We start from the raw sequence: 12,053 nt of genomic DNA on the forward strand, positions 1-12,053 counted from the left end.
TTCTTCCTGGCATCTTAACCTGAATCTCTCCTGCTGCAATCAGAGCCCGGTGACCTGTTCTCAGTGGAGATAAACAGTCACTAGTTGCTGCCTGCCTTCTGTGCCACAACCCTTCAAAGCTGTTTACCAGTTAAGAAGGATTTGTTGTCCATGGGACCACAGACCTCAAGCCTGCTGTCAGAACGGATGCTATACAGAAGGGTGGGAGGTAGTAGGCAGGATAAGGAAAGCCCCTTTCCAGCTTCTGTCCTGCTGACTCAGGCGGCTGCCGTGGAACTCGGTACCCTGCTGGGGCCTGCTGCTTCCTGTCTGCCTGGGCTTCTGGACTTGGGAAATGGAGGCCTGGAGGCAAAGGGTGGTGCCTGAGACAGGAACTGAGTCAGAATCAACAGGCCAGAGCTGGCAGGAGATGTCAGGCAGCCTGGCCCCCATATTCAGCAGGGGAGGAGGAGGAGTGAAGGGGCTTCCTTTCTCTTTGCCAGGCCTGTGCTGAGGGCATGAAGCTTGCAGGTGTGTACCACCACTAGGCCTCCTAGCTTAAGTGGTAGAAAAAAGAATGTTCCCTCCCTACAGACAGAAATCATTCCAAAATTGCCAGGCCTGGCCTCCCAGGTTTATGCTGTTCTGGGATTTCCAGCTTTCCCCCATGACTTAGTTCGATGACTAGTCAAAGGAAGGTCCTTGAGGGCCCAGGGCCTGCACAGGCCGAAGGAATGTCCAAGATGGAGAAGGAAGACACAGTGTTGAGTGAGCATATCTGACCATGGTTTATCAATCTTCTTTCCCTTGTGGACACCCAGCTAGGCAGGCTCTAGTCTTTGGCCGAGGCCTGGTGTTGGGGCCCTTCCTCATTTCATAGGCCTCAGCTTCATGTTCATACTGTGAGTATATATGTTTATAATAATAAAGTTGATTGGATTTTACATGAGAATAAGTTATCATCCACTCAACTGCTTTCCATCAACTCATTTTATCCTCACAACAAACCCCATTTTACACTTCAGAAAACTGAGGCTCACAGATGTTAAGTCACTTGGCAAAGGCCACAACAGCTTTTTTTTTTTAATAATTTTTATTTATTTACTTATTTTTACAGAGACAGAGTGAGAGTCAGAGAGAGAGGGATAGATAGGGGCAGACAGACAGGCACGCAGAGAGACAAGAAGCATCAATCATCAGTTTTTCGTTGTGGCACTTTCATTGTTCATCCATTGCTTTCTCATATGTGCCTTGACCGTGGGGCTACAGCAGACCGAGTAACCCCTTGCTCAAGCCAGCGACTTTGGGTCCAAGCTGGTGAGCTTTGCTCAAACCAGATGAGCCTGCGCTCAAGCTGGCGACCTCAGGGTCTCGAACCTGGTTCCTCCGCGTCACAGTCCGACACTCTATCCACTGCGCCACCGCCTGATCCGGCTACAACAGCTTTTAAGAATTGAACCCAGCTGGTCTGATTCCAAAGATACTGGCTATTCTGTCTCTCAGAAAAATAATACACATTCACAATTGGTAACTTAAGAGACTAGAAAAAGCCTGACCAGGCGGTGGCGCAGTGGATAGAGCATCGGACTGGGATGTGGAGGACCCAGGTTCGAGACCCCAAGGTTGCCAGCTTGAGCATGGGTTCATCTGGTTTGGGTGAAGCTCACCAGCTTGGACCCAGAGTCGCTGGCTCGAATAAGGGGTTACTCGGTCTGCTGAGGGCCCAGGGTCAAGGCACATATGAGAAAGCAATCAATGAACAACTGAGGTGTCACAACGCGCAATGAAGAACTGATGATTGATGCTTCTCATCTCTCTCCGTTCCTGTCTGTCCCTATCTATATCTCTCTCTGACTCTCTCTATGTCTGTGTAAAAAAAAAAAAAAAAAAAAAAAAGACTAGAAAAAGGAAAAAAAAAAACAAAACTGCTCACAGTCTCACTATGTAAAGATATGCTCTGGAAGGTGTATTTTAGTGTATTTCCTTTCCATCATTTTCTGTCTGATTTGAGCAAGGCCTGTGGGGTATCAAGCCTAAAATCCCTTCTCCTTCCTTGGAAAACCTGTAGCATCAACCCAGATATGTCTCTACTTTTCCTTCTAAAAGGCAGATCTCCCCTTTGGGCCTGCCTCAGATTGCTGGCCTAAGCCTCCCTCCTTCCAGAGGGGGAGAATGGTTGTTCAGACACCAAGAAGAACTCTGGGAGGGACAGGCCTGTGAAATGGTCCTGGCTAAAGGATTAAGATGGCTGGATCCCAGTGAGCGGAGCCCCACCCCTGAGCCCCGTCTGAGCTTTAACTAGGGGTGGGGCAGATAAGCAGGAACCTACCTTTATGGACACAATGCCAACACTTTTAACAAAAGAAACTCTTGGCTGACACAAGAACAGTACCCCATCTAACAGGGACAGAACGTTGACCACAAAGACCTCTCCATCTCTGAGGCCTCTGCCAGAGGTCAGAGGTGGAGTATAGTCAAAGGAAAGGGTCAGGAAAACTTCTGAGAGGCAGGTTGTGGGAGGCAGTACTCAGCTGCCCCATAAAACAAAATGGTATGTGTCACTGCTACCTCCTTTTTTTTGGTCCTGTCTCTCTCCTCGTTTGCTAGCGTCCCCCCCTGGGGAACCAAACTGGGCTGAGCACCCAGGTGGCCTGCTTCCCAGCCTCTGACAGAGGGTGAGCTGAGTCAGGCAGGAAAGTGGGACAGCCAGCAAACTGGGCCCCCACCCTCTGTGATCCCCACTGATAGGGGATGGCGGTGGCGTGGAGGGGGAGCAGGTGACCTGGTGTGGAGAGCCAGAGGGTAAGTCCTCAAACAAGTGGCAACAGGCCACTAACTTGAAAGGGAAAATTGTGTTGTGATGGGAAAGGTGTCCAACAAATCTACTGGGTGACTAATTACAATGGCTAGGCTGGAGCGTCAGAGGCTGCTCATTAAATACCTCATTAAGTGGCACCCTGAAAGCTGCCACCTGTGCATTCTGGGAGCTCAGAGGGGACAGGACCCTGAGAAAGGGTGAGCATGGGGGATAGAACCATTTCAATTTGCTAGTATTTTGTTTAGTATTTTAGCATCTGTATTCATTAGAGATATTGGTCTGTAGAGAATCATTTCAAAAAGCTTGGATCTCACTTCTAAATACATCCTGGAGCTCACACATCAGAGGCCTTGATGGAGGAGAAGCCTAAGGAAGTAGGATGCAGGGGACTTAGTAGCTAAATGACCTTGAGAAATCTCATCCCCTCTGAGCCTTAGTACTCCTCTCTAAAGTGGAGTAGTAGTCGCAGTCCTGTCCACCTCACAGAGATGCAGCAGGGTTAAATTAGGTCGTGAATACAAAAGTGCTTGGGAAACTGTAGAGCCCTACCTAAACTTGAATGATCTCCCCTAAACTTAGGGAGGAACCTATCTGGCAGGAATAATAACCCCATCTGCCTGCACATGGCTTTATGGGGTCTGCCCAGGCTGATGCATCCATGTGGTTAAAGCAGCCATGTGGCTAAAGCCATCCTTAGCCCATGGAAGGACACAGTGAAGAACCTGATTTGGGAAACTGGGGCATCTACTTAATGTGGGCACCCGTGTATTGGAAGCCTTGAACAAGAGGGGGCAGCGTGGAGCAGGGAAAGGTGCCTATGCAGGTGGGACCACCCAAATTTCTCCTGCTGACTAACTATCCTGATGACTCACCCCACATCCCAGCCCTTTTACCTTTAAGGAAGAGCGGGAAAGGGTGGAGAAGAGGAGAGGGAGGGAGGTCCAGGTCCTCGGTCCCGCCCTCTGCCCCTCCCTCCCCACCCTGCTCTGGGCCAGGCCATCCAGCCAAAAGGCAGGCAGGGAGCAGGAGAGGCACAGAATCTAGCTTGGTCCTGAGGCAGCCAGTTAGCGCAGTGCCTGCCCGTCTGTCCCCACAGCCATGGAGAGAGCAAGTCTGATCCAGAAGGCCAAGTTGGCAGAGCAGGCCGAACGCTATGAGGACATGGCGGCCTTCATGAAGAGCGCTGTGGAAAAAGGTGAGGAGCTATCCTGTGAAGAGCGAAACCTGCTCTCCGTGGCCTACAAGAATGTGGTGGGTGGCCAGAGGGCTGCCTGGAGGGTCCTGTCCAGCATCGAGCAGAAAAGCAATGAGGAGGCCTCAGAGGAGAAGGGTCCAGAGGTACGAGAGTACCGGGAGAAGGTGGAGACTGAGCTCCGGGGCGTGTGTGACACTGTGCTGGGCCTGCTGGACACCCACCTCATCAAGGAGGCTGGTGACGCCGAAAGCCGGGTCTTCTACCTGAAAATGAAGGGCGACTATTACCGCTATCTGGCTGAGGTGGCCACCGGTGAAGACAAGAAGCGCATCATCGACTCTGCCCGGTCAGCCTACCAGGAGGCCATGGATATCAGCAAGAAGGAGATGCCACCCACCAACCCCATCCGCCTGGGCCTGGCCCTGAACTTTTCCGTTTTCCACTACGAGATCGCCAATAGCCCTGAGGAGGCCATCTCACTGGCCAAGACTACCTTCGACGAGGCCATGGCTGACCTGCACACCCTCAGTGAGGACTCCTACAAAGACAGCACCCTCATCATGCAGCTGCTGCGAGACAACCTGACGCTGTGGACGGCCGACAACACTGGGGAAGAGGGCGGCGAGGCACCCGAGGAGCCCCAGAGCTGAGCCACCAGCTGCCCTTCCTGCCCTGCCCTGCCCAATCCAGTCCTCCACCCCCAGCAGAGGGGACTAGTATGGGGTGGGAGGCCCGACCCTTCACCCTGAGTGCTCTGCCCCAGCTCAGAGAGGCTGCAGAGAGGGACCAGCAGAGCTGAGGCCACCTAGAGCCATTGGGTCCCACTCCTTCTGCAGCAGTTGGGTGTTCCTGACCGGTGGTCATCCCACCCAGCCTTGCTCTCTGCACCCCCTCTTCAAGACCCCATCAGTGAACCTGGCCACTTCTTCCCCGGACTGGACTCCCACCTGTCCCTGCTGCCTCTGGATCTTAGGAATTGAGGAGTGTCCCACACTGGTGGCTGAGAACTGGACTGTGGCAGAGGCTGGAGATGAGTGTGTGTGTGTGTGTGTGTGTGTGTGTGTGTGTGTGTGTGTGTGTGTGTGTGTTAGAGAGGGAAAGTATATCTGCTGGGTGTGACCATGTTTCCTCTCAATAAAGTTCCCCCATGACACTCCTCCTGTCTTTTCCAGTTATTGGTGGAGGGCTGGGACTGGGATTGGTGTATGATTTACAGAAACCCTGATTTTGTACCGCTTATTTAGGTCTCTAACATCCCATGGGGCTGGCTCAGTCACCCGCAGGCAAGACTTGGGGCCGGTGACTTCAGGTGAGAGGCTGGCAGTCGGGCTGTCTCCATCAGGCCCCAAACAAACCGGTCTGGTCCCAGGAGTGTCAGGTGAGCTCAAAGGCGTCTCTGAGCCTCCTCTGCTGAAGAGCTCAGATCTGAGAGGATAGGAAACCACTGAAGTCTCAGGTATGAAGTCTGAGGACAGCGCTGCATGAATATGCTATAGTGAGCAGCACTGAGCACCCCCGATTTGAAAGTGGGGGGTAGTCACATCAGGTGCTCAGGTCTGAGAGGCGGCAAGTACGATCTTGGGAAGGGGTGTGACGCCGTCATTTAAAGTCCAGCTCTGAGGAGAGGGGAACGACTCTCAACGTTCGCAGACGGGATTAAAATGAAAACGGCTGGAGGAGGCTCGAGGCGCTGAGACCGGCCTGGACTCCTGCCCCAACTTCCAGGTGCACCACGCCCGGCCTAGCGACTGCCTCACTCGTTCCCGCCTCCACGGCTCGGGCTGGAGGCGGGCCTGAGGTCGAAGTCATCCAATTACAGGAGACGGCTGCTCGGCGTACTGGCCAATGGGAGAGTGAGTGGCGGGCGCGCGCGCGGCGCCGCGCTGCTGGTTCTGCGAGTCCCGAAAAGCCCCTGCGGGACTGAGACAACCACGCCTCCTGTCGAACTCCAGGGGTGGCGCTTTCCGGGTTTCACTCAGGCAGGTTGCTACCTGTCCCGCGCGAGAGCTAGGTATCCTAAGAGCAACTGGACAGGGCGGTGCGGAAAAAGCAGTTCCCTCCCTTTGAGTCATCTACTTAACCTGCAGTGCCTTGCTGGCACGCCAGCTGGGAAAAGGCCACCGAGTGGCCCTCACCACAAACCAGAGTCCAGGCAGCCCTGAATTGGCGGTCAGAAGGCTTGGATTGCGTCCCTCACTTGGCTGTGAGGCCTTGGAAAAGCCATTATTTCCTTGAGCCTCGGTTTTCCCTTCTGCATCAAAAGGGGCTTAAACTAAAAGCTTTCCAATGAAACCTGAAGAATCTAGGTTCTGGTGTCAAGCTGCCTGGGTTTGACTCCCAGCCTGCCTTGGCCAAGGCTCTTAACCCTTATTTTTATATCCTCTTTATAAAATGGGGATTAAAAAATAGTACCTTCCTCTTAAGAGATGCTGTGAGGTTTGAGAAATTAAGTGCACTTAAAGTAGTTCATAGTACATGTTGGCTATCATTAACCCTTCTAGCATCAATAGCCTAGGATTTATCCAGCATTTTTTTTTTTTTAACAGAGACAGAGTCAGAGAGAGGGATAGATAGGGACAGACAGGAAGGGAGAGAAATGAGAAGCATCAGCTCATAATTGTTGCACCTTAGTTGTTCATTGATTGCTTTCTCATATGTACCTTTATGGACACTGGGGGGGCTACAGCAGAGCCAGTAACCCCTTGCTCAAGTCAGGGACCTTGGGCTTCAAATCAGCGACCTTAGGGCTCAAGCCAGTGACCATGAGGTCATGTCTATGATCCCATGCTCAAGCCAGTGAATCCGTGCTCAAGCTGGTGAGCCCATGCTCAAGTCAGATGAGCCCACACTCAAGCTGGTGACCTCAGGGTTTCGAACCTGGGTCCTCCATGTCCCAGTCCAACGCTCTATCCACTGCACCACTGCCTGGTCAGGCTATCCAGCATTTTAAAAAAAGATTTTATTTATTGATTTTACAGAGAAAGGAAGGGTGGGGTGGGGAGCGAGAAGTATCAACTCATAGTTGCTTCACTTTAGTTGTTAATTCGTTGCTTGTCATATATGCCTTGACCAGGCAAGGCTAGGGTTTTTTTGTTTTTTTCCAGAGACAGAGAGTGAGTTAGAGAGAGGGATAGACAGGGACAGGCGGACAGACAGACAGGAAGGAAGAGAGATGAGAAGCATCAATTCTTTGTTGCAGCTCCTTAGTTGTTCATTGATTGCTTTCTCATATGTGCCTTGACCGTGGGGCTACAGCAGAGCGAGTAACCCCTTGCTCGAGCCAGTGACCTTGGGTCCAAGCTGGTGAGCTTTGCTCAAACCAGATGAGCCCGCACTCAAGCTGGAGACCTCAGAGTCTCAAACCTGGGTCCTCCGCATCCCAGCCCGACACTCTATCCACTGCACCACCGCCTGGTCAGGCAAGGCTAGGGTTTTGAACTGGCAACCTCACTATTCCAGGTTGACACTTTATGCACTGCGCCACCACAGGTCAGGCTCTCCAGCATTTCTGTGCCAAAAGCAGAATCATCAGTCAGGCCTAGTCCCAAGGAGCAGTTTTACTGCTGAAGCTGACCTGCATGCTCACTGGGCCACCTGGGAATGCTGGCCTGACATCAAGTGGTCACTCCTCCACCTGGCATGTTTGGGGGAAGTCAGTTTAGCCTCATCAGGTTCCCCAGAGTCCCAGTTTGGCCACACCCATGGGACTCAAAATTGAACTGCTCTTCTTTTTTTTTTTTTGTATTTTTCTGAAGCTGGAAACAGGGAGAGACAGTCAGACAGACTCCCGCATGCGCCCGACCGGGATCCACCCGGCACGCCCACCAGGGGCGATGCTCTGCCCACCAGGGGGCGATGCTCTGCCCCTCCGGGGGGTCGCTCTGCATGACCAGAGCCACTTGAACTGCTCTTATCAAAGTAATTCTACAGAGAAAGTTGGCAGAACCACTGCAATGCCTTCTCAGTCCCCTGTTTTCTCCCCTCCTTTCCTGGAAGTGTGTTGGATTTCCAAACCAGGCATAGACTCCGGGCTAAGGTAAGTGACTCCCCTTCAGCTCTGAAAGTGACCTGGTTTCTCTTACCAGACAGGTCTGGTAACTTTCTTTTAATGGAACTTCTTTTTTCTCAGCCTCTGACTGCCTACTCTCTCTAGCATTCAGGGTTGCCATAGATGGAGAAAGAAATGAGCATGTTGGTGTTGAAGGATTTCAGAAGCATATGGTGTGGATTGGATTGGATTGGAGCATCATCAAATCAGATGGCTAAATGTGAGCTGGCTTAGGCACCAGACCATGAAGGTCCCAGACCTTTTTACCTTTGACGTGTTTTTTTTTTTCTTAAATCTCTGTAAAGCTGTCTTTTAAAAAATTTTATTGATTTTAGAGAGTGTGAGAGAGAAACATCAATTTGTTATTTCATTTATTTATGCATTCATTTGTTGATTCTTGTCTGTGCCCTGACCAGGGATCACAATCTTGGTGTATTGGGACAGTGTTCTAACCAACTGAGCTACCCAGACAGAGCCAGTAAAGCTTTCTTTTTATTTTTTTTATTTTTTTTATTTTTCTGAAGTTGGAAACAGGGAGGCAGTCAGACAGACTCCCGCATGCGCCCGACCGGGATCCACTCGGCATGCCCATCAGGGGGCGATGCTCTGCCCATCTGGGGCATTGCTCTGTTGCGACCAGAGCCACTCTAGCGGTTGAGGCAGAGGCCATGGAGCCATCCTCAGCTCCCAGGCCAACCCTGCTCCAATGGAGCCTTGGCTGCGGGAGGGGAAGCGAGAGACAGAGAGGAAGGAGAGGGGAGGGGTGGAGAAGCAGATGGGCGCTTCTCCTGTGTACCCTGGCCGGGAATCGAACCCGGGAATCCTGCACTCCAGGCCGATGCTCTACCACTGAGCCAACCGGCCAGGGCTCAGTAAAGCTTTCTTACTGTTACCCAGAGTGGGGTTTCAGTGAGCATTTCTTGCCATCTTTTTCTGGCCTAGATAAGTCGTTTTAGAAATTTCAGTCCTACTGCTAATGGGTATGGAATTTCTTTTGGAGTGATGAAGTGTTCTGGATTTAAATTGTGGGGATATTTGCACAACTTTGTGAATATGTATGAAACACTGAACTGTACACTTTTTTTTTTTTTTTTACAGGGACAGAGAGAGAGAGAGAGTCAGAAAGAGGGATAGATAGAAACGGAGACAGATGAGAAGCATCAATCATCAGTTTTTCGTTGTGACACCTTGGTTGTTCATTGATTGCTTTCTCATATGTGCCTTGACCGCGGGCCTTCAGCAGACTGAGTAACCCCTTGCTTGAGCTAGCGACCTTGGGTCCAAGCTGGTGAGCTTTTTGCTCAAGCCAGATGAGCCCGCACTCAAGTTGGCAACCTCGGGGTCTCAAACGTGGGTCCTCCGCATCCCAGTCCGATGCTCTATCCACTGCGCCACCGCCTAGTCAGGCTGAACTGTACACTTTTTTTTTTTGGTTCTTTATTTTGGGGGAGGTGTTTTCTTTTTTGTGTGTGACAGAGACAGAGAGAGTTAGAGAGAGGGACAGACAGACAGGAAGGGAGAGAGATGAGAAGCATCAATTCTTCGTTGCGGCACCTTAGTTCATTGATTGCTTTCTCATATGTGCCTTGACCGCGGGCCTTCAGCAGACTGAGTAACCCCTTGCTCGAGCTAGCGACCTTGGGTCCAAGCTGTGAGCTTTTTGCTCAAGCCAGATGAGCCCGCACTCAAGTTGGCAACCTCGGGGTCTCAAACGTGGGTCCTCCGCATCCCAGTCCGATGCTCTATCCACTGCGCCACCGCCTAGTCAGGCTGAACTGTACACTTTTTTTTTTTGGTTCTTTATTTTGGGGGAGGTGTTTTCTTTTTTTTGTGTGACAGAGACAGAGAGAGTTAGAGAGAGGGACAGACAGACAGGAAGGGAGAGAGATGAGAAGCATCAATTCTTCGTTGCGGCACCTTAGTTCATTGATTGCTTTCTCATATGTGCCTTGATGTGGGGAGCTACAGAAGACCAAGTGACTCCTTGCTCAAGCCAGTGACCTTGGGTCCAAGCTGGTGAGCCTTGCTCAAACCAGATGAGTCCGCGCTCAAGCCTGCGACCTCGGGGTCTTGAACCTGGGTCCTCCATATCCCAGTCCAATGCTCTATCCACTGCACCACTGCTTGGTTAGGCTGGTTCTTTTTTTTATTAAGATTTTATTTGTTTATTTGAGAGAGAGAGAGAGATATGTGGGGGAGGGGCGGGAAGCATCAACTCATAGTACAGTGGTACCTTGAGATACGAATTTACTTTGTTCTATAACTGAGCTCATAAGTCAGTCAACTCGTATATCAAACTACTGATACTGGACCCGTGTGTGAACTAGCGGGAGCTTCCCAAATCACGACTTGTATCTCGGAATTTTGCTCGGTTCTCGAACAAAAATACGGACCAAGTCGCAGCTCGTATCTTGAAAAATTCGTATGTTGGTCTATTTGTATCTCAAGGTACCACTGTAGTTGCTTCTTGTATTTGCCTTGACTGGGCAAGCCTAGGGTTTCAAACTGGTGACTTCAGCATTCCAGATTGATACTTTATCTACTGTGCCACCACAGGTCAGGCTGAATTGTACACATTAGAAGGATGTATTTTATGGTATGTGAATTATATCTGTCTTAAAAATCAGCCCCAGAAGGCCAAGCAGGTCATAATACCAGTCAGGTTCCACTGGAAATTTCATAGTGACCATTCTCCCCTTCCCATTATCCTCTCCACTTGAGCACACTGTTATAACCTTTTCCAAATTTCAAAGCCCATCTTCAGGTCAAAACATGACTAACCAGCTTCTCTCTTCCTTTAACACATAGAACAGAGCTTTGAATATGTGCTATTTTGCCAACTCCTTTTGTTTATATAGGTACACTTATTGTTATGATTTCATATCTACTGATTCTATCTTGGGGTTTGCAGCTATGTCCTGGGTTTATTTCTTGTCTCCTCAGAGAGCTCTCTAAAAATAGTAACTTTGTCCTATTATTCATTCTCTCTTCCTACAGGTTCTCCAGCAAGGTCTAGGTACAGGAAGGTGCTCAGAACTTAGTTTTGGTGGGTTTTTTTATTTTTATAATACTGATTTATTCTTTTTTTTTTTTTTTTTCAGAGAGAGAGTCAGAGAGAGGAATAGATAGGGACAGACAGACAGGAAGAGAGATGAGAAGCACAATTTTTTTTTCCGTTGTGGCACTTTTAGTTGTTCATTGATTGCTTTCTCATATACGTGCCTAGACCATGAAGCTACCGTAGACTGAGTAACCCCTTGCTCAAGCCAGCGACCTTGGGTCCAAGCTGGAGAGACTTGCTCAAACCAGATGAACCCACACTCAAGCTGGCAACCTCAGGGTCTCGAACCTGGGTTCTCTGTGTCCCAGTCAGACACTATCCACTGCGCCTCCACCTGGCCAGGAAGAATTTAGGGATTTTTTGGTGTTTTTTTTTTATAGAACTTAATTTTTTTGTTTTTTTACGGAGACAGAGAGAGGAACAGACAGACAGGAACGGAGAGATGAGAAGCATCAATCATTAGTTTTTTGTTGCGCATTGCGACACCTTAGTTGTTCATTGATTGCTTTCTCCCATGTGCCCTGACCGCGGGACTTCAGCAGACCAAGTAACTCCTTGGTCGAGCCAGTGACCTTGGGTCCAAGCTGGTGAGCTTTTTTCTCAAACCAGATGAACCCACACTCAAGCTGGCGACCTCGGGATCTCGAACCTGGGTCCTTCCGCATCCCAGTCTGACACTCGATCCACTGCGCCACTGCCTGGTCAGGCTAGAACTTAGTTTTAAAACCATCCTTTCTCCTGACCTGTGGTGGTGCTGTGGATAAAGCATCAACCTGGATTGCTAGGTTGCGGGTTCAAAACCCCAGGCTTGCCCAGTCAAGGCACATGTGAGAAGCAACTATGAGTTGCTTCCTGCTCCTCTCCCTGCCTTTCTTTCTCTCTTCTCTCTAAAAATCAATAAAAAAAATCTAAAAACCAAACAAACAAAAACCCAAACCATCCTTCCATGCTG

The 12,053-nt window shown here is 50.1% G+C and overlaps 1 protein-coding gene across 1 annotated transcript; it reads left to right on the forward strand.

The window, feature by feature from the left end:
- The first annotated feature begins 3,808 nt into the window (after window positions 1–3,808).
- On the forward strand, window positions 3,809–5,148 carry SFN (stratifin). Its single transcript, XM_066375526.1, has one exon. The coding sequence runs from the start codon at window positions 3,896–3,898 to the stop codon at window positions 4,640–4,642; it is 747 nt and encodes a 248-aa protein (XP_066231623.1). The 5' UTR covers window positions 3,809–3,895; the 3' UTR covers window positions 4,643–5,148.
- Window positions 5,149–12,053: the final 6,905 nt, after the last annotated feature.

The sequence above is a fragment of the Saccopteryx leptura genome, chromosome 3, assembly GCF_036850995.1.
Source record: "Saccopteryx leptura isolate mSacLep1 chromosome 3, mSacLep1_pri_phased_curated, whole genome shotgun sequence".
Classification (NCBI taxonomy): Eukaryota; Metazoa; Chordata; class Mammalia; order Chiroptera; family Emballonuridae; genus Saccopteryx; species Saccopteryx leptura.

Excerpts from the sequence above, each read along its gene's own strand:
- SFN (XM_066375526.1), top strand. The coding sequence starts at position 3,896 with ATGGAGAGAGCAAGTCTGATCCAGAAGGCCAAGTTGGCAGAGCAGGCC.